This window comes from Leptosomus discolor, chromosome 2 (assembly GCF_034619465.1).
Source record: "Leptosomus discolor isolate bLepDis1 chromosome 2, bLepDis1.hap2, whole genome shotgun sequence".
Taxonomy (NCBI): Eukaryota; Metazoa; Chordata; class Aves; order Leptosomiformes; family Leptosomidae; genus Leptosomus; species Leptosomus discolor.
In genome coordinates, this window is record NC_141392.1 from 60,329,287 (window position 1) to 60,352,370 (window position 23,084).

At 39.5% G+C, this 23,084-nt stretch overlaps 1 protein-coding gene across 1 annotated transcript in view; it reads right to left on the minus strand.

Moving 5' to 3' along the window:
- PHACTR2 (phosphatase and actin regulator 2) overlaps positions 1-23,084 on the minus strand; it is a 134,354-nt gene that overhangs the window by 16,930 nt on the left and 94,340 nt on the right. The window contains exons 3-5 of the mRNA XM_086460439.1: positions 16,203-16,283; positions 13,115-13,270; positions 2,858-3,094 (exon numbers count right to left, since the gene is read on the minus strand). Of these exons, the coding sequence (XP_086316565.1) occupies positions 2,858-3,094; positions 13,115-13,270; positions 16,203-16,283 (474 nt within the window). The remainder of the gene's footprint in view (positions 1-2,857; positions 3,095-13,114; positions 13,271-16,202; positions 16,284-23,084) is intronic.

Here is a 23,084-nt window from a genome sequence, read left to right on the forward strand (position 1 = left end):
ATCCTGTGATACTTACCATATTGAAGCATATATGTACAATGCCCAAGTTTGTAAGAGATTTCAGCTAGCCTGCACATCCATGTGCATTCCAGCCACATTTCTGGTTGCTGTGTTGATGCACCCATCATCTGGACTGGGAGTTTCAAACTTCTGACTTCCATTTAAAAAGCAATAAAAATGACAACCATCTTGTAATTCAGTCCTTTTCATCAAAATGCATCCAACTCAAACACTTCCACTGTAGTATAAATGCACTAACCTCCAGAGAACAAACGAAAGCATTCTAAAGCTACACAGCAGCCTTAAGGCTAATCTTACAGAGTAAAACAAAAAGGTCTAATAGAAAACTGTTGAAAGGCCTACTTTACTTATAAGCATTTAAATAAAAACAAAACCCCAGCAGATTAGGATAGAACCAAAATACAGATACTAGCCATAATAAGCTCACAATATAAAAATAGCTTTCACAGTGAGACTGTTCTCAGTCTCAAAGAAGATGGAAAATAATTCAAAAGACACATTAGACCCTTCTCTTCTGTAGCTGAGTGTTAGGGTTTATAAACATTTACAGTGCTGTGAGGCTTTCAGTACATCTGGAAAAATCCACAGAAACTACAGGCCAACTCACCATCCCTCCTTATGGTGCAAGGTGACTGTAACGGCCACCGTACCGAATCTACTGATACTGCACTAATCATCCACACCAACTACAAGTCACTGACTTACCAGCATATCAAAAGGAAGCAAAGAAATGGTACAGGCAGCAGTTCGTAATTGCAGTGGAAACAGATGGTGGCTCCAACCTGCATATTATTTAGCAGAAGCCTTCCTGAGTAAGTGGATGGTAGTAAGAAGGGCTCTGGTTCGGATCCAGCAAAGCACTTCAACACAGGCTGGAGGTCAACAGAACCAGTTACATGCTTACACTTGAGAACTCCAGCATAACAGAAATATACAGCCACACTATAATTGTTGCTAGGAAAATGTCAAAAGATGTTTCCATTGAAAAACCCTTACATTATTCTCAGAACCTTTCTGGACCTGCAATCAGATACAGAAACTTGAAAGATTTCTCCCAGGGAAAAACCTCCTACGCTTTCACGTGGGTCAAAAGTGCTATTGCTATTGTTGTTTTTGACTGGGCTGGCTGACAATTTTCTGTCACGCCTCCTTTTCAGTAGAAGATTTTAATTTTGATTAAATGAAAAATTTCATGGCTGTTATTTGCCTTTTGGCACAAGTCCATGCCTACGTTTAAGTCCTCTTCTCTCAGTTCCACTATTTCACTTTGGAAACCTGCTGTGGTGCCCTCAGGAGAGCCACAGCTCAGTTGTAACTCATATTCCTCTTCTCCTTCATGGGACTGGATCCCTGGCTGCATCACGTGTTCATTTTCACAGGGATCTGACAAACCTCTTGTACTACTACTGCTCCCGATCACCTCTATTTATTAAGCATTGCCCCACTTCAAATGAACGCTATGTACTTTTAACATGGGAAGAAAGATACTTATTTTCTATAAGGGATACATGGATATATTTTACACCCGCGTGGCCTCAAACATTACATGACATTTCAGCAAGGCTACTAAAAGACAAATCTGGAATCTGAATGTATTTTAACAACTCAGATACCTGAGAGCTTGGTACCAATCACTGGTATAAACATTTCTTTATGTGACAGGTTGTTTTATTTCTGAAAGGCCTGCCATTACAAGGTTCCTTCACCGAGGAAGAACTGAGTTTTCCAGCTGCGTGTGAAATACAACAGCAAATTCCTGGTTTTCAAAATGCTTATTCTTGTGGTTGTCTGATGTAGTAGGGACAGTTAATACCAAGTTAATGGATTTTTTATGGCAAAGTTATTACTGTAACTCTAGCAGTCTTGCAATGTTTTCAAACAGTCCTCTTCTGTGTGCTTCAAACACAAAATGTGCCAAAATGTACAAACTATGAAGAGGTATACTTGGAGAGAAAACTGTAGGGACTGAAGGGCTTTCAAAGACTGACAGAGGACTGAAAACACAAGGCTTGTATAAGTTCAGCAATGCATACCTACAGTCCATTCATCACCATACTGCTTGTGTTCAAATTATATTTTGATGTTTTAAATTTGGTCATCTAAATGACAACCATTCAAACTTGAGACCAGTACCTTGAGAACAGCTACCTATAATCTTTAATCTAGCATCACTGCTGAATTTCAGTTTAAAAGTATAGTGATAAACACATCTACCATGTGCCTGATACTTGACATTTTCCATTTCCAGCGTGTACTTAGAATCACAACAAGCCATCAACCAGCTCTGGGAAGCCTGGCCATTTCTAATGAGTTATATTTTTTAATTTTTTGTTAATCAGCTGCAACAACTGATACTCAACAGTCTTTAAAGATGCCTTCATGGTTTTATCCTTTACCTCTTTGAGATCTTGTAATCTTGTAAAATTAATTGGAATAGTAGATATTTCCAGCAGAACGTTACAGCAATACCAAAATAGTTTTACTGTGGGGCAACTCATATGTCTGGTTTCAGAAGTCAGCCGTTTCCCTGCTGATTCTTCAGCAGTTCACTGGGTCATTTGGTTGCCAGCATTCATACCTGAACTGGGAGTTCAATATCATCTCTGACGGGCTTGGTGTTGTGCATACATTCATTAAACAGCAGAGTGATTTGTCTGTTGTCTGGGGTGTTTGCAGACAGCAGAAACAGGGCTCAGCAGGAAGCTAGCTAAAAACATCCGTGGCATGCTCTTTAGCAACACTGCTATGTACAAAGGCAGAAGTTATCGTGAGATCAAGCCAAGCACCCCCATGCACATGCACCCACCATAACGGGCACTGCCTGTGCAGTACTCACCAGCTTCTCGATTTGCACTGTGACTTGTTGGCTTGGGTGGTGGGAGAGGAGGCTGCTTAGCAGGAGCCTTTCCCTTTTTTTTAGCATGAGGTGCTTCGTTACTCTTATGGCTGGTGGTGGTGGAAGCAGCAATAGCATTTTTTGGTGGTAGCGGAGCTTTTTTAGATTTAGGCTTAGGCTTGGGTAGTGGTGGAGCATGGGATGCCGGTATTTCTGGGCAGTGATCAGTAGTGCTCTCTATGGATAAGAAAGTGAACAGAAGCCAACTGACACAAGACATATGCCACATACATTCAAGCCTGACAACAATGACTACTTTTTACTGCTTGAGCTCTTGGGAATCAGGAGAGACTTCTTCATCTTCTGCCTCTTACTGAAGTATTATCTCAGAAAAAAAATTACTGTCCGTCTTAACTCAAGTCTTTCTCATGAAGATTTCTGCCTGTCACTTCTCTCAGTCTCATCTATTCTACACCTTCAGGGATCATCCTTAACATGCAGTATCATCAACTAGACTGCTGGCTGCCAACTAAACAAGGGAAATGCCATCTACTCCTCTAACAAGTTCCCTCAGCTTCTTTCCAGCCCTCTGAGATCAACAGGCTATAAAACTCACATTCATGTAAATCTGAATGTGAACAGGGCCATTCTCTCAGCCACTGGTTCAGATACGGCTATGCAGACGAAATTTTCCTGTGAAGCCACTCATTCCCCTAAGCTGCAGACTGCTTGCTCATAGCAACTTTATTTTGGGTATCTTCCCCAGGGTATTTCTACTCTTCAGAAAGAGATGAAGCTAAATCAAATAGGATATCATTTGCCATGGGAATGCTCTCCTCTCCTGCAAGCTCTTTAGGTACTGTTACGCAAAAGACTGCACTTTCAAGAATCAGCAGTTCCTTAGTCAACAGGAATTTGGACAGTATCTACATTGTGTCGTGCAATAGGAATGGCTCTGTAGAGTGAAAGAGGTAGCACTGAGGACCCAGGGTCTCCAAATGTGCATTTCAGAAGACTTAACTTTGGACTAGCTTCAGGCTACATCTGTAGATTGCATGTTCGGTATTGGTGGAAGCACAAATTCCTGAATGCATCTTTTGGCTTAGTTTCATCCAAAAGAAACATGGCTTGTGTGCTCTGCAAACAGAAGAAGTGTAAGTGGGGATGACCCACAAATTCACTTTAAAAGCGCACGCCTAATGCCAGCTATAATGTTAATGTAGGTGAGACATTTATAGTCAACATTTTGCAACATAGCCACTATGGTTGTAAGACTAGCTATTCCCAGACAGCAACAGCTAGAGTTCCCAGCTGGGAATCTTTATATATTCAATTACACCAACTCTGTGCCCATTCGGTCTCAAGATAGCCTTCCCAAACCTTCTAGACAAAGAATATTATAAAAACAAGAGCATACCATCAGACTTATGTGGGCTTTACTTGCATGTTACTAAAAACTACAGTGGTCGGGGAAGAAAGGAGCCAAACAAATATTGCAAGGACTTCTAGCAGTCTCTTTTATCACTCGAGAGAAAACAATTCATTTCTTGCAGTATGTTCCTATTAGAGCCTCACTCTTACATATATCAAATGGCCATTCCTGCGCTCTTCCTTCCCATGTAAAAGATTCCCAAGAGATAAGCAGTACCTTTATGTTTTAAGATTAGTAAATGAAAAACAAATAATGTGTTGGACAACAATGATATTCTTCATGTCAGAAACAAAGCCTTTTCAACTTCTAGCTTAAGGCTTGTTAACATGAACCTAATGCATCACCTGCAGTTACTAAAAGCAACATGCACCCATATGTCTCTTCAAGAACTGAAGGAATTAACATTAACTCTCCAGTGTCTTCCTCCTTTATTTTCAGCCTGTTATAGACATGTGTTTTTGCTAATGTTTTTCAAGAACCATTGCATAGCAACCTTCTACAGCTTTCAAACAGATTCTTCTTTCGAGCACAGATTCTTGTACTGACTCTTTGCTTTCCAGAGAAAGAACGCTGGACCAGAGAAAGACTTTGGAAAAAGAAAGAAACATACATATTTGTTACATTTTGTTCTCCTCTCTTATAGCAAAAAGCACCTCCTTGTGAAATTCTACCTACCTTCATTCAAAGTCGAAAAACTGATTTAATTTTGAAAAGGCAGGACATTTTAAAATTTTAATTCCATAATGACAAACATGGCAAGAGAAAATAAGATTATGTATTTAGATGATCTTGAAGGACATGATGATCAGAAAGAATTTTAAGAGTAAACAATTCTTTGATATATGGGTCCAGCATGCTAAAATTTTATTTACTAATAAGAAAGAATTTAAAACTTGTGTACTTGTACACCATTACTGTGCTTTGTTTCCAGTCACATTAGTAAAGAAAATACTAAAAAGAGAACAATAACCTAGTAAAAGGAAATACACCATTCACCATATTCTAAAGAAATACAGTGCAATTATTTTGAATCTCAGTCAATCTACATTAAAATATATAAATGATTAAATAATGTGTATTAGAATTTATCTTCTGATTCAGGAAAAAAATTACAAAATACAAGGCTAAAGATTTACTTAGTTGCAAATAAACATATCTTCATGATAACCAACTAATAATATCCAAATTTTCTTTACAGAAATAACTAAAAACTATAAATGAAAACCAAAATTGGAACAGTTCACTCACTTAAAAGTTCTTGCTTGCAGACTTCAGTTGTGATTAAAACTGGCAATTTATTTAACATTGATTTTAAGTGAAATACCTTGCCATCACTGGGATATCATTTTTACCTAGGATAGCTCTTTCCATACTGTTATGTACATCATATCAAAGACTGGCAGATTCTTTCTGCACAGCAGCATCTTATCTGCTCAGATAGTTACAGCTCTCATCAAGTCTTGACTGCCCCTTGATTACGTATATGCCTTTTTCTTGGCCTTGATCAATGAATTTTCTTTTTGCCCATAGCCATGAGGAAAACTGTGGTGAAGATGATTGCCTTTGACCATATTGTCCCTCTTGGCATCTTATTAGCTTTGTTGCTTTTATCTTTGTTAGCTTTGTCTTTTTTATCTCAGACATAAACTTGACTCCCCTCATTGTCAGTCTGATCTTGCCCCAGCTTTTGTTTCTCATTTACTCTTGCGATACAGATTTCCAGTTCCTACCTGACCAGTGCATTATACCAGCTTTTGCCAATAACATGGCAAGTTTTGAAGCAGATGCTTCTCACAGCTTTTCCTCTGCTGCCCCTCAGGCTTTGTGAACATTCACTGACTGTCCTCCCTCAAATTCCCCTCTGCTGTGATGCCAAAGCTGAGAATTTTTAGGCTGCCAGCATTGTGCTTGTTATTCTGGTCTGGTCCCCTCTTGTTTTTCAGTGCCTAACCAGAGTGTCCTCTCTTTTACTGCAAGTCCATTAGAACTTTTTAGGTTTTCTGCATTTATGTAAGACACTACAATAAACTCCTGTTATTTACATAAGTACTGTAGTAATACAAATAACATCAACAATGGCTAGATCTTGCACAGTGACAGGGATGGTCTGCTGTCTGTAAATGGCTCGAGATACAATTATGTTGTAACTGTACCTCCCTAACATGAGTCTGCTTGAATACAGACCCTTGCTCTTCATGCCTGCTCTTTCTTTTGCATCTTTTGCCAAAACAAGGAGGCACCTGAATCAGTTCAGACCCATCTGTTTGTTCAAGCCAATACCCCAGGTACCTCAGTACCAGCTGCAATGTATTTTTACTGCTGTTGTTTTTCTTAATGTAGACATCTGTCCATCATGAACTGACCTTTTAACAAAAGGTCTCCAAAAGACCATCAGATAGGAGTATCTATTATTCACTGCTGCCTTGATCAAGACATCTGCTGTAAAAGCAATCCGCCTATAAATTACCCTTTAAATAGCAAAGCAAAGCAAATGCTAATGTATCATTAAGCATTTGGATCAATAACATGTTTATGTTTAGAATAAATTTTCTGAAGGCCAGATTTTCAAGAAAGCTCACTCTGAGACCAGATTTTCTTGTTCCCAGAAACTGTGATTGGGGCCAGATCCTTAAGAAAGCTGTGTTCTCATGTAAACACCTAAATGATTATCTTGAGGGGACTCATCAAGTCTCAAAGACTTTCAGAGAGATGACAGTGTGCCATACACATCGGAAAATCAGATGAATTATTCTGGAAGCTAAATGTGGGACCTTCTGCAAACTCTAGACCAAATGGACCTGTGCAAATCCTAAGCATAGTTTCAGAAGCCATACGTGACTGCATTGTGGAATACAAGAGTTTTTTCTTCTAAGGAACCAAAGGCCAAAGCTTTTCTACCCCAGGATTTTGTCGTACAGTACTAGCATTGTTATTTCTATGGCTAGAGCAGTGACATGAAGCTAGCTCATAGAAAACCAGTAGTGCTGCAGCACAAGCATATAATTTACATCAACTGCAAAGCACTCTTCTCCTGGAAGACAAGCACAACTCAGTGGAGTAACACTACGTAAAACGGAAGTTGGAAGTAACCTATGATTTGTTGTCTTTTGCAGGATGACTCCCTGCAATATGAAACTCAGTAAGAGGTTTGAGAATCATGAGTTTCCTTTCCAGCCTATGCAGAGAGCTGTGTTTTGATTAATCAAAACCCAGGAAGCTGTCATTCAGAAACATGGGACACAGAGCAAGACAAGGTGTCTTTTGTCTCTTTTTTGGACTCATTGACTGTGCTGATGCAGGTGGTCAACTCATACAAATCCTTTCATAAACTTCAGATTTAACCAGCTCCGTTTTTCGTTCCTGCTATTGCTACTAAAATTATGTTCAAGAAAAGACCCATTCTAATGGTTAGAAAGCTTCCTTTAATTTCTAGTCTAAATGCATTTCAAGTCATTGTTTACTCCTTTCTACTTGTGCCAGCATTGTCCTTTAGCCATGCTCTCCCCTGGCTATACACCAACTTCTTACATTCATCAAACGCACTCAGACTCTCTGAGGCTCCGTTTTGCTAGGCTGAACAAGAACAGCTGTCTCACGCTGTTCTTCGCAGCAATCTCTGCAGTTTTGAACTCATCTTTCTTGAAGATGGATGAGTAGATCCATATGTCAGCAGACTTCCAGATCTTTCTTACTCTGATTTCAACAGCACCATGTGCAAGAGGTCTTGTAACAGAGATAGGAGATGGGAGAAAGGGACAGGCGTAACACCTGACCTAAAGCAACCACGTTCAGATATTTTGCACTGGTTCCAAGACAAAAAAAACCAACCCACCAACCCACTGACTGCCGTTTTACATTGCTAAATGTCCAACTTCTGCATAAAAAGTAAACTGTTAAATCAAGAGAGAATACCTGAAAAATCTTCACTGTCAGCTGCATACTTTTACCATTTCTTGGTCTATGGGAGACTTGGAAAGTGAAAGGCATGTAGGCTTCTACACTCCCTTATACTTTCTGTATAGATATGCTCAAATAATTCAATGGTTAGTTCATTAAAATCACATCTACAATCTTACTTCTGGAGCCACATTAGGACATCTTTCCCATAAAAGAAAAAAAAAAATAGCAGCTTTACAAATCAGGAGCTTTCCTCTGCCACTCAACTTTTGTGAGTGAAAGCCCATGCCTCTCAAGTCAGCCTACTGGCTCGAGCCAGACTGTCTGACCTAGTGGACAGGCTCTGCCCAAATACAGCTTTATCTAGAGTACCTTTCCTTTTAAGAAGATTTGGATTCAGCCTAATTTACATAGTTCAGGTGATGAATCGAAGATATACTATTCTTAGAAGAACTGGTTTTAGCCAGCAAATAACTCAGCTGGAGTGAGAGATTCTTTGGGAGTCAGGCAAAAAAATCCTCCCCTTTTATGTATGGTGCTCATATTCATGATCTACAGAGTTCAGGAGTATAGGAAGCCAGCTAGGCACAAAAGAGGGAAGAAAGTCTGCCTTGTCTCAGTCAGTGGTTTGCAGGATTAGCCTTCTGAGAGAAAGCAAGCTCTTGTCTGAGATCCTGGAAGATGAGGGTTACTATCTTAAATTCAACAGGTTTTGTTCCACTTTGGGGAAATAAAGCAAAGACCTCTGAGAAAAGAACCTAGAAAATTTGACTTTGAAGAGCATTCCTCAGCAGACAAACTAAAGCATTGGTCAGCAACAAGGCATGCTCATAAGACCACAGCTTGTGCCTCCAACCTTCTTTTTTTTCACTTATCCATGAGAAAAAGAAAAGATTAAATTTAATGGCAGATTTAAGGGAGAACGGACAAAGCATAGAGGGAAGAACCTCTGAACCAAACATACTAAGACCTGGAACCTTTCCCAGCTCTCATATTAGAGTTTCATTCTCCTATGGGGAAAAGATATGATGCGCATGTATCCCATGAACTTATTAGGAAACAAGACTACAAACTGTTTCCTTCACTGAAGGACATGAGAAAACTTGAGAGGATCAGTCTGCTATAAATGACATAGGAAGATTTAGAAGCTTATGCTCCATGTCACCCACATCACCCATGGCACCTGCAAAGGAGCTCTGGCTTCCTGCAATGCAACTATTTATCAGAGTAGCATCTACCTGATGGTATGCAAAATGAAACTTCTTGTTACTTTTTTCTAGGTGGTATCTTGCTAATGGTTACTAAGCCTTTCACTGCTTCAAGCCCAAGCTAACAATGAAATGTGGAAGTATCTACCACAATCATGAAAAGATTTGGCTTGCTATGATAAGAAAGAGTAAGAACTAAGTTTACAAACTGACCTCAGATACAAACTGAGGGTTTTCTGGTACATCTGTGAGCCAGAGACATCCTGGGAGGGTGGAAAGGAAGAAAGCAGCTCTGACACAGTACCAGGAGGTTTTACAGTGTGCAGCATGCATGCCACCTCTATACCTAGGGAGGCAAATAGTGACAATTTTGACACCTATTCTACTGATGTGGCTTTTGGTCTTCAACACTGCTGTAGGGGGCAGGAGTCAGAGAGACTTTCTGGATCCTCTTTGCAGTGCTCATACTTCACTTGGAACCTGGAGTGCTGGGGTCTGCTGGGGCTACTGCAGACAAACACCACAGGTCAGGAGCCCTGGCATGATGGTACAGTTTGGTCTGCTGCCCAGACAACCAGGCTGCACTTTGACATGCTGCCTGTCTACTTGCTGCTCTGTATCCCTTCCAGGGTGCTCACAGAGAATGGCTACAGTTTAGCTCTTTTCTGCAAAAGATGCTAGTGACTTTTCTTAGTTAAAACAAAACAAAACAAAAGAATTCAGAACTCAATCCAGTACAAACATAATGTGAAAAAATGACCAACGATAAAGATTTCTCTGATTTCTTATCTGCAAAGATTTATCCATCAATTACCTTTTTTATGTAAAATTGTCACCAGCTTCTTATTATCCTGCCATAAAGGAGAAATTCCTTTTAAACACCCCACTTGGATGACAGACATCTCATCATTACTACAAACTGTAACAGTTACACTATTAAATTGCCAAAAGGAATTTTTGCACTAAATATGAAAGGCACCTGTGAGCAGACAGGCAGCAGATGGGTACATGGTTTATGGAACTGCCTGGCAGCACAGGGAACAGCTTTCAGGGGCCCTCTTCTTCATTTGCTTCTGCTTAACTCATTTTACATTGCATGGCCGAGCCTATTGTTTGCCCTGTTGATACTATATTTCTGTGGCTCATGCTGAAACAACTTTTTTCCTTTAAGTTCTTACAACTCCTAACATATTCCACATTCTACTGCGCATTGCTGCCAACTCTCACCATGTTACCACAATGTGACTGTATCACTTGCTCTTTTAAACTTCCAGCTCCAGCAGTCATCATCGTATTTATATGAGAAGGCAATTTTCAAGACCCATTTGAACAAGAGAGCAACTGAAGACCACCACCATTTCATTAAAGCATTTTAAAATAACCTCATAACTTTCAGGGGCTGAGATGCATTTTTTAGAACGTTTTGATTCAGCTGGAGTTGGAATTGCAGCACAACGTGTTACTAAACAGCAAGAATTAATCCTGTCTGCAGGTCTTATAAACATGGAAAGCGTATATAACTTACTTCAAGATTTACACGTAGGAGTTCTTGACTCTAAAAAGCCTGACATCACCCTCGCTAAAGATGAAATCCTTGCATCCATTACTTCTGATTGTCCAGCTAGTATTCACTCTACCTATCCCCATTCTCATGACAGAGGGTTGTGATCTGAAGCACCAGCATGTTTTGTGGTCTGAGCAGAAGGCAGTGAGCTAAGTATACCTGCTCCAGCTCTGATTTTGATGCTCTGTGAGCATCAGCAAACCTCCACTCAGTGGTTGTTAATTCCTCGCTCTACCAGCGGGTGTTGGTGTAATGCATACTTACTGCCATCTGCCATAAAAAACCACCGAGGATTAATCTGTTAGGTGAGATGCATCTGTGAGATGCAGTGGGCATTACTCTTCTCCTGAGTTCAACAGACTATCTCACCTTCCTGCTTGATGCGCTATAAAGTAAAGAATAACTGAAGTGTATTCACTATCAATGACTATCCAGTGAGTTGTGCTGGATTTTCACCATTGCTGATGTGTGTAACTGATCCTTACACTGCAATAAATCTATCTTGTTCCTTTTCAGGGGACTCACAATATTTACACATAGAAGAACTTCATGTTTAGATGTAAGAGGAAAGGATATCTGAAGTGTTTTGCATCTTCTATATGGTCATCTTGACATTCTATAAAGCCTAGAATAACAAGATGCTCATTTTTTGTTTTCCTTCTCCCTCCTCTATATATACTTCAGTTTCTCCCTGTAAGGTCAACAAAACATATAGGAAGTGCAGAGTGTAATAATGTGTTTGAAATAGATATTGAACCTTTCCTGCTTCATTGGAGTTCTACATTTTGCAAAGTCAGCTGGAGGGGATTTCAACATAGTTAGAAACACCTATTTCTAAAAAAACCTGTACCTTAGGAAAACGTTTCAGGATCTGACAGTTCCAAAAGCCCATATTTAGGGATGTATAAAATAATAAATGGTCTGATCTAACCCTAAAGTTAACCTGAACCATTTTGAAGGAGTTTTCCATGGCTTTTATAACTCTCTTCCCCTGACCCAATACACATCTGGTTCTAGTTGGCACCAAAAAATAGATGTATTTAAATATCATGAAAAATGCTAATCTTGTACTTCTGTCTTGTTGGGAGACAGGAAGTACTAGAAATCTCATAAGAAAGGCAGTTCTCCTTGGACATCCAGCCACTTTTTACATAGTCAAGTGATTTACATAGCTCAGAGAAGAATTCAAACTTTTGTGTTAGCCGAACTGACGGTCTCAACCTCCAGAGGCTCATTCATCACTAGGTAGAGGTTACTAGGAGACATTGGAAAGACTGCTCGGTCTAACAGCCAGCCATGAAGTTCTTGATCTTTTATATCCTTGCTCTTTCCTCTAGGAAAATCCAATAAATGGAGTAGTATTTAAGAACGCTTTTTGACAGGGAAAAGCGGTGCATTATTCAAGATGCTAGAGAGAGAAAATAAAAGTGGCCTAAATCCTGTGATTCCACACTAATCTTTACTTTTCTGTTACTCGGTCAAACTCTTGTTACCAAGGTAGTTCCCAGTAAAGGTAACAAAATTAATATGGACTCTGGGACTGATAAATATTTAGCAGTATTTATTGCAATTCACCTACAGAAAACCCTACAGTCACAAAGTACATTTTCCATAAATGACCTAGGTTCAGTTTGCAGTAGTGATATAGCCCCTTGAATATTTTTGGAGAGCAGGACTGCAAGTGTTTAAGATTTAATGAAAACCAATAGGAATGAGTTGCTGAATTTACTTTCAAAATGGTACATGTTTTTAAGTTGCTTAAACACTTTTGAACATTCAACCCATGAGCCACTTCTACAATGATATTGCAAGGTGATGCATATGCACTTAGTGCTTTCTTTTACATAAGGAAAACCTGAAACCAAAGCTTGCTCATGGCTACATGGAAAGACTCACATTGAATTGAGAAATCGAGCATCCCTGCATGCATTTTCATGCTCAGACCATGTTTCTCTTTATGACCTTACTATATCCACAGTAAAAGGCACGCCTACCAGTGACGAAACAGTGATGTTTCACAAGTCTTATCTTCTCGGCAGGTTCTGCTGGCATCCTTGTGGCAGAACAGAACTCACAGCATGTATTGGTGCTAATGGAAGAACATGTTAATATTTTTAGAAGGCAAAAAACAGTTTGTGAAGAATGTGTTCATTTACCTTTTTGATCTTCTTTTTTTCCTTCCAATGCTGATGCTTTCTCTGATAAAGTACCATTATCTCCAGCTTTTACCACATTTTCTTCCTGTATGGTTTCTTCACCAACGGCTATGGTATGTCCATTTGAAGTTTCAAAATTTACTGTTACATCACCATCTGAAATCGAAATTAAAAAGCTATTGCCTAGTGTAACTGCTTCCTTAGCACCCATTGACAACACACAGCATCCCTGCGCTTTCAAGTTTCCAAGGAAGCAAAGCAGAAGTACTTACTGAAATGCGAAACATCAGGCTGCAGATCTGCTCTGAAAAGTAACTCTGTAAAGGAACTCTATAGGCTTCCACATTCTTTGGGTGGACACCTCTGTAGCGGTGGGCCTGGAACTGCACACGGGTTTTCAGGTCCAGCTTCGTGTCTGTACACATTAGCATGCCGTTCCCTTCCTTCCTGCATCTTGGTTTATGCATCAAAGAAATGTGTGCATGGACCACAACAGAGCTGCAACATGTTCCAGCACGCCACAAATCTGGACAATTAGGGGGCATATAGTTGCAAGACTACTGTGGCGCATCCCAGTAGGTAAATCAGCCAGGAATTCAGACAGAAGTGCCCAGTTAATAAATAAAATAGGCCATAAAGTCATTATCCAATCTTAAGAATCAAGGTGAAATCCTCCTGTATCATGTATCGTGTCATTATTAATTCTGCAAATCAAATACTTTCCCAGCTCTGATGATAATTTACTCACTTACCCAGAGTACCTCAGCTCTGAGCTTTTTTTTTTAATCCTGAAAAAACCTTTTTCCTCTTCCCTATTTGTCTCTATATTCCTGAAAGATGCTACATACTCTTCTTGGCTTACAGCTTTCTCTCTTCCTTATTTACTGATTTCTGTTCTCTGTACTATGCATTTTAAAATTGCTGCTGATTTTCTTCTCTGGTCACTTCTAAGGCTTGTTATCCTTATGTTGCTCACACCACCTGCAGTTCACATAGATGATTGCTTTCTTTCTGCAGGGTTCTCTTGCTGTCCATCCAAAAATTATGCAAATCTACCTGGCGTCTCTTCTGGTTCCTCCCATTGATTCTTCATTAATTGTGGTAACTCTACTCTCTCCTTCTCCTCCTCTTCCTTGCTGTGTGCTATCAGACCTGGATGTTTGCCACTTCCTTGGTTTCAAAACAATTATGCAGACTCGCTCTTACCACCTTGGGGTGCTCCATGGGTTAAGCTGATCTGATAGTTTCATTCTTACCCACACACTAACTTCAACTTGACGTGTAAAAACTAAGTTCTGCCTTTTTAATCTCACATCATTCACTACAGCTGACAGTTGCACAAGGCTTCCTTCTTACGCTATCGCAACACACAGTTTATTCAGCTTCTCTTACAGATGTTCATAAATCCATTCTTTCCCCTCTGCCTCCACATGTGGCATTCCCACCTCTTAATTCATGTCATGGTTCTGCAAACACCTTCTGCCTCCACGTGGCACTTGCCACTTTCCACTTTATCCTTCTTCATCCCATGAGAAACACGGTCACTTCTTCACATTTCTTGCCTCTCACATGTCACGACTTCATGTAATTTCCTCATTTAGCTTTCATCTCCATAGCAATTCCTTCTAACTACCTTCACACTGCCCAATCACCATCTTCCTTATATCTCCATTTTTAGCATCTTCAAACCAATCCTATATTCTTTAAAAATTATAATTTTCATCAGACATGAAGCACAACATGATGAAGGCAACACAGACTGGACTGATGGCCTTCTTAAGATGGGAGGAAGGGGAGAAAATTGTTCATCTTTACACCCTTTGCTCAATCTCCATAAGCGATCCAAAGCCCCATCCCTTTTAAGAATGAAACTCTCTTCAAAAGACAGTGACAGTAAAAGCACACGTTCTTTTAGCACAAATGATAGTATTTATGTTCCGTCTGTTTGTAACTAACCTGAAATGTTAACACATTTCATTAACAGTCCCAGCAGCCTAAAGACAATTTACAGCCATTAATGGACAAAGTCAGGCAGCTCCCTAGTAAAGCATTTAGCAAAATACGTAACAAATTCACAGATGGACAAATTGAGGCATGGGAAGTTCCCATGTCTTGTTATAAGTCAAAGACAGAGGCAGAGACAAGTTCAGAAGCCAGCTATGCTGAAAGTCACAGTCTGGAAATTAGCAAAACACTGTAAAGACAAGCGATGTCACATGTCAACAAACAAGCCCTTTACTTCTAAATATCAATGCATACGATACGAACAATACACATTGATACTTTCATGATTCTTCAGCTCAGGTGGAGTAATACCATTTCTAGAGGAAAAATATTTTTGGAAATCATGGAGTTCTTAGACTCCTTGATAAAATGACAAATGGTTTATTTTAAGCTACAGAAGATTATTTTACTCACTTGACTTTTATCTGATCTAGATTTATAGGAGATCAAGAATATTAGAAAGAATACTACTAGCATCATAACCAGATGTAGCACAGACATGTTAACCATGGTTTACTCATGCTTTTCGAAACACAAATTTTGCTTAATAACAGTTACTAAACCTCGTAGCATTTTGGAAAAAGTGCTGTCTTGCCCACAGTTTTATGTCTCTGCCATTTGTGAATGTGGTCTATCTGATAGTGGTGGGATCTGTATGATCCCAGCACTGGTACTTTTAGATACCTGAAATGCTATTGATTTGCTTGGGGTGCCAAAGCCTCTAATTTTTCAGTCAAAATGTCTCATATTATATTCCAGTTGCCTTAGACAGGAAACCTTGACTCAAAAAATAACTCAAAAAAATTCCAGCAAAAAATTAAGTAGGAACTATAGGAGTCACATTACTTATAGGGAGCATCAAAATACTTAAGAATATGACCAGAAGTCAGATGGTGTACCTATGGCATGAGCAGTTACAGAACACAAAACTCCCACTTTAGTTCTTTGTCAGCTGACCCAAATTACTCTCACTCCTCAGCTTTGTCTCCTCGTACCTATTTATACTACATGGGAACAACGCAATAGTGGCTTTATAATCCATGTTTAGCACTTAGGAGCTAAATTCTAGTTAACATGTTATCACCTTGCTCGGGCATTTCCTTCAGCACTCCCCTTCTTATCAGCTCCTCTCTGCTTTGTCTTGTCGAAATCTTCCTTTCCAACACTAAAGAAAAAGCACAGTTAAGAATAGATTTATTCTTGTGCTGCCAATGCTTGTGAAAAATGTAGAAAAAAATTTCAATTTTATAGAAACCCTGAGAAATCTTGTCTCCGCTGATTCTGCAGGAAGTGGTCTGGGTTTTCATGGATGGTCTCTGAAAATATTGTCCTACAATTTCAGGCACAGACAGTGGGGATTCATACGATCCAGTATCTTCAGCTGAGTGAGATTCCATGAGGCTTCTTTTACTGTCAATGGAAAAAGGCACCTCCAGAGTGAAATTGAATTCATCGTTGCACAGACATTTAACACTTAAAAGCACTTCCTCCTCACTGACTGCGTTGACTAGCTCAGCTGGAGATACCTCCATCTGCTTTGTACATGTTTTGAGTTGAGAGAGACAAATCCTGCTCAGAGCAAGCAACTCGCAGAGTAGCCTTTGTGATATGCAAACTGCTCTAAAGGGAAAAAAAGCAACCTTAAACAGAAGCTAGAAAGTTGTGTTCTAAAAGGACATAACATCCTCATCCAGGCTGGTTAGCTTTCATGGAAAAAAATACAGCATCCTGTTTTTAGGTTAAAAAAAAAAGCAGCATACAACACACAAAAAAAGGACTGCGATACGAAGCATTTTAATTATTATGTTTATTTCCCATGGGAAAAATGCTAAATAGTTTTATAGGGAAAAGCATTTACAGATGGCAAAACAGAATAGCTCCCCACTGCACCCTGCCCCCAAACCCATACAATTTTGGTCAGTGATCTGGGAGGCCATGATCTGTGTAACCATGATGCACAGCGCATAAAATGTGAGCATCACTTGTAAAATCCTGTCTTCACTGTTAAGAAAAGTTAATCTCTCATCCTGATTCTGTTTACATATGGACATCAAAACCCAAGTGACATTTGGAGCTCAAGCTGAGGGCATGTGGCAAAGCTTCAGCTGTGCAGGACTTCATCTTATTAATGCTATGGGATAAGGTTATTTATCTCATCAACTAATTCAAACACTCTGGTAATCCAATTACTCTCTAGGGCCAGCCTAATTGCTGTACGCAGATTAAATACTGCAAGAAGTATTGTCAATCTCACTTGCTCTGACTCACAACCAGGCTGGCTGACCTCAGATTCCTGAAGGCATCACTGTTCACAGCTTCCTGCTCCCCTTCTCCACCAAGGAAGTGTACTGTTGAACAGAAGATGAAGCAGATTCTGTGCTTCTCAAATTTAGAGTTTATTTCTCACACGGCAAAGCTCACGGATTCAGTGACTGCTCCACACGGGATGCACTTCCCTGCCAAAATAACACGAAATCCTGGCAGAACTGGGGCCAGTAGCCTTTTTTGATCAGCCCAGTTCAAGCTACCCTGTGAGACCAACAGCTCGTGAATGCAAACAGTATCGACTCAAGAACATGTAAGTTTGCATTCAGTCTGCGTTTATATACCCAGGTACTTTTTGGGATCTGTATGTTAAAGGTCAAACCTTCGCGGCAGTTGAATCATGTCTGACAACATAAAGGAGCTTGTGAGTGAGGCTGCAGACTCTCAATATAAGCCAGCCTCCTTGGGGACAGTGTGGTCGCCAAACTCAGATCAAGTTAGACTTGGGTCCCAATCCTAATCACTCAGGAAAAATTCTTCCAGTTTTTCCCCAATTATTTTTTAAGGTATATGCCTTGCAAGTGCGTGTCACACATGGGCATGGCAAACATAGCACAGGAGCATGCCCTATACTTGCCAGGAGTTCTTCACATAGGTGAACACTCAGTCCCACAAAGACTGCTTTAAAAGAGATGGGGGGCCATGAACTCAGAGGACTATGTGGGCAGGCGCAGATGGAGGGTCTTGAAAGCAGGCGTATTTATGAGCAGAGTGAAATCTCCTTTGACATAGACCCCTAGGATGAACACATTACACACATAGTTTATACCTGTTTTGTTGCTAGCAATATGAATATTAGCTTATTATTATTTCAGCTTTACAAGTTTTACTTACTTTCTACTATTTTTCCTCTCTGCTTCCTTTTTACATCTGTTTTCTTGGGGACAGTGAAATGAGATGGTATCTCATATATTTATTTGTGGGACTTAATCCCATACCACTTGAAAACCATGATGCTCTTTCCATCAAGTTCAAGAACATTGAATCAGACACCCCATCAATGTCTCTCTCTAGTTTTCAGGATGATATATTTTTTTCAGTTCTACAACAGTGAATTAACAACTGTATCTGTATCGAATTAATTATCATGGAAAATGTCAATTGGCATTAAAAGACATTAACTCCTTACACGTTTACTGGAAGACCTCAAAGCATTTTATTAACATTACATAGGTTTCATAACATCCCTTAGACATAACTGTCTCCATTTCACAGATTAGAAAATTTATGAACAGATAAGAAGCTTAAGCCCCAATCCTTCACCATCTAAAATGCTAGCCATGAGTGGGGGTTTTATTTAAACTGATTAAGCTCAGTTAATTCAGCGTGAAAAGATAATTTATTTAAAATACTATTTGGCCTACGGAAAGAACATCAGAAATCATGCTAGAATTCACTATGAGTATCATAATTTTAATTCCTACAAAGAAAAAGGCAGAATTTTAATGTAAATCAAAGTGACCAAAAATATGTCCTCTTGTATAAGAGGAATGAGTAGCCTGTCTACTTACAAACCTATTAGCTATTTAGCCAGCATGGACTCATCATTGTAAGTTACTGCTTATTACAGACTTTTAACTATACAATACATTTCACATTTACACAGTCAAGTATTCTGATTATCACAGCCCAACTGTACTGAGCTTTAAGGGTCTCAAACTACTCAGCTGAGCTAACCACATTTGACTACTGTTATGTTTCAGTAAACTCTCAAAAGAAGAGAGTTATAAAGTCAAGCATGCAGAAGTCAGGAAATGTTTGAACAAAAGGTTGATGGGTGTGCAAATGCTACACCTTTTATTTGCTTGCTATTTATTTTACCTTTGCCATCCTTGCCTCATTTAGGATATAGACTGCACTGTTTCAATGAACTGTTTCTTTGCCTAAATTTTTAACATTACCTTTCAATCTATGGCCCAGACCTCTTCTAAGGAACAATCTACGCCTTAATTTGAACAGAAACCTCCCACTTTTCCCATGTCACCCCAACAACTGAGTGAACCAAAGACAATGTATTCATCTTCTTGATGCCCATGTGAGATGCAAAGGTGTTATCATCACTATATTGATATGCAACTTATGGCATAGAAAGATAAAGCCCTATTATCAAACATGCTGACATTTGTCAAGTGTTTGAAGCACTCTTCCAGGTGTAATTTCCTACATTAAAATTGTGATAAAACAACCAACCAACCAACCTAAAGCACAGGAATTCCAGTTGAATTGCCTACTTACGGTTCAAAACAATCACCAGAAGCGACGCTATGAGTATTGGCCATCTGCTGCTGAGCTACTGGCTTAGACAACTGTAGAAACAGTTATCATCTATGTATACTTGACACCTTAGAAATAGTTCAATCTCCTGAGTTCAGTACAGGGAGAAGACTGTAGTTTGGCGTTTCCACCACTGTTCTGTTTGGCATGCTCCCTCCTCTCACCACCTCTATCATCACTTCATCATCTGGGTCCCTCTCCTTCACTTGAAGGAGTTTAAAGTTCTTATCTTTAGTTCTCAGACCTACCTCTCATCTTTTCCTTCTTCTTCTAGCAGAACTTGCCACAATAGGCTAGCCATTTGCTTCTCCCATAAGCAGACCTTCATCTCTCTATTCCTGCTGATCATCGTTTTTGTAATCTCTGATCTTACAAGTTATTACCTATTCCTCACTCAGGAGCAGATGACTAGTACTATCCTGGAACACATGTATGATAAATACTGTTAGCTGTACCACCATCAGGTGGACACTCTTAAGCTGAGCAAGCACCTGATGTTATTACTACAGATCTTTTCTGTCATATGTGTATATAATAATGTGTGTGTCTATATATATCTGTGAATATAAATACCTTAACATATATCCGTGACATATATTATATATAGATATATATGTGTATATATATAAAAGTGTGAATATATGTAACTTTTCAACATTAACAGCAAAATATTGTTTATCACATTATGCAATAATAAAATGGAAATAACAATTTCTCCATCTGTATACATGTATGTATCGAGGGCAACCACACAAACAAGTCAGTCCTGACCCCGAGTGTAATTGTTCATAAGTCCTTGCCTGCTGAGGAAGGCTGAGGTGAGGTGGGCTCCACTCTCAACCATCATGCTCCAGCAGAGTCAAAAAATCCCATGTCAAAATCCTTCCCCTACTGCAGTCAAAAGAAAACTTGCCCTGACTTCAGGTGTAACTGTCAGAAAGTATGTGAATTTACCACACTGTATGCAGCCCTCATTTACTTGAGTACATCTTAATCGTCCAAGGGATCCCACAAAGACTTGCATTTTTAGCCCAATACAAATAATAGTAACACTAATCATAAGAAAAGTTTACCTCAAACAGCAGTTTCCATCCCTTCCTCCCTATCCCCTCAAAGGAGACTGCTTAGTGATATTCAGCAGCTACAAACCTCAGACAGTCTTAAAACCCATTCTCTGACTCAGAGTGCTGTGAGATTCTGGATATTCTCCAGTCTTTAGTTTTACTCTTCCAAGAGAAGCTTGAGAGAATTCAGATTTTTAATTCTTCTCTGACCTAGTAAGAGCTAAAAATGCCTTCTGCTCCCTGTCTGCATATACTCTTGCAGTGGAGCTTTGAAGTGGCATCTACTTCATGCCAAGACACAAACTGCTGCTGTCTTTTCTTTCACAGTAAAACATTGTGGAGGGGAGAAACCCTTGAGATTATGCCATTTTCTGTTTGTTTTTACTTAATTTTGAAAGCCCTCTAGGCAGAAAGTATACAACCAGTGCCCAGAGAACAGATTTGCTGAGATACAGCATGGAAAATATGTTGCTAAAGGAAAAAATGCCAACCATCATTCCCACATTGGCACAAATACTCCCACATCTAGTCCTCCATCTTTTTTTTGATGTTTCTGGTATTTGCTGTTTATGAAGATCTTTCAGTTGCTAGCATAAGAGAGTCACGTGAGAGTTTGTAAAATTACTGCATGGTACATGCTCTGGCAAGGCCCTTCATAGCAAGAACCTATTTCAAAAAGCCTATTGAAAACCCAGAGAAAGCAGTAAGAGTTCTTTCCAATAGCCCCCATTCTGTCTTAGCAGAAACTCTCTCTTCAGCTGCATACAGATTTATCATACTAAATCCAAAACACAACACTGTACCAGCTACTAGGAAGAAAATTAACTCTATTCCAGCTAAAACCAGGACACCCTGTTAAGAGAATATGCAATGTGATGGTCATCGTACTATCTCCCATGGCCTCAGATCAGGAAATGTCTTCCTGCATGTAAGATGCACACACGCACGCACACATAGTCTGAAGAAGAGAATTTCCTGTAGGATTTTTGCTTTGCATGGTTGTTTTCCCATTTCTTTCTAACTTAAGTTAGATAAGCAAGTTTCTTCCCCTGTGTCAGTTAGCATGCAACAAGAGGCAACTTGCCAAGTAAATGCATCTTCTCAGTCTCTCTTGGTCCTGGGTCTGTTTCCTCAAGAAATAGAAGGATAACTATTTTTTAACAGCCCCCCCCAACACACACCTCTCCTTGAAACTGCCATCTGAGGCAGGATGAATGGAACCCAAACTACTTTTCATTTCAAATTCCAGCCTCACATGAAACACATACACAAACACAAGTGATTCCATACCTCACATACATAGAGTGTAAAAGCAAATGCGTATTTCTCTATAGCTCTGGGGCTTCCTGAAAGAGTCATCAAGCATGTAAAGATACACTTTCATTGCAAGCTAACCTGATTTGCACTGAAAAACTATAGCTTATTCATGGTGCAGCTGAGGCTGGCACCCCGTCTGTTTCTGAGATTTCCAGAGACACAAGCCTTCCTTACCCTTAGTGCTGCAGAACAGTATGACTTATCCCTATTATTCCCTATATGGAAATACATGGGGAGGTCATCTGGACTTCTGGCCAAGATGGAAGAGGAACTGCAGGAGGGCATTGGAAGTCAACCCATAAATTACTTACTCTGGTCCACTCCGACGAGCACTACCAGTACTACTACTAGGCAACCAGCATGAATGAAAGGTATGTCTAGCCCACAGCAGGCTGCTGGCATAGGTTAGAAAGTATATCCAGGCTTAGAAGAATCTCGTATCTAGATAGAAGGATAAACTTCAATAACATCTAAGTAAGACTATAAACTATATTTGCCTTGAAGAGGTACTCCAAATCTATACTCTGTAGAGATTAGTCAATACCTAAATACATTCTTCTTTCTCAACATAAAAGCTCTGGGAACTGTTCTTGTGCCACTTCTATATAGCCAAATGCCTGAATTTGTAGGTTACATATTAGAGAGTCACAAGGTGTAAAACTCTCATATGAAATTTAGGCAGAAAATACTTCGGGAACCTTGCATTTATTTTTAGAACTCTTACAACTCATATCATCCAGATTTACTTTCATTTCATCTCCCCAGCTTAGCAAGCCAGTCTTGCTATCTTTGAGGTGAAAGCCAAGATTTTCAGGTATTACATAACTCCTAGAGTTTTACTTTAAAGAAGAAAAAAAAAAGCACTAAATACTAAATATTGCAATGGTTGACAAAATGTTTGTAAACTGGGACATATGAATACAAGCTGACATACTGAATGTACAAAATAATACAAAAGTTTGTATAATTCCACCTAAATAAATCAA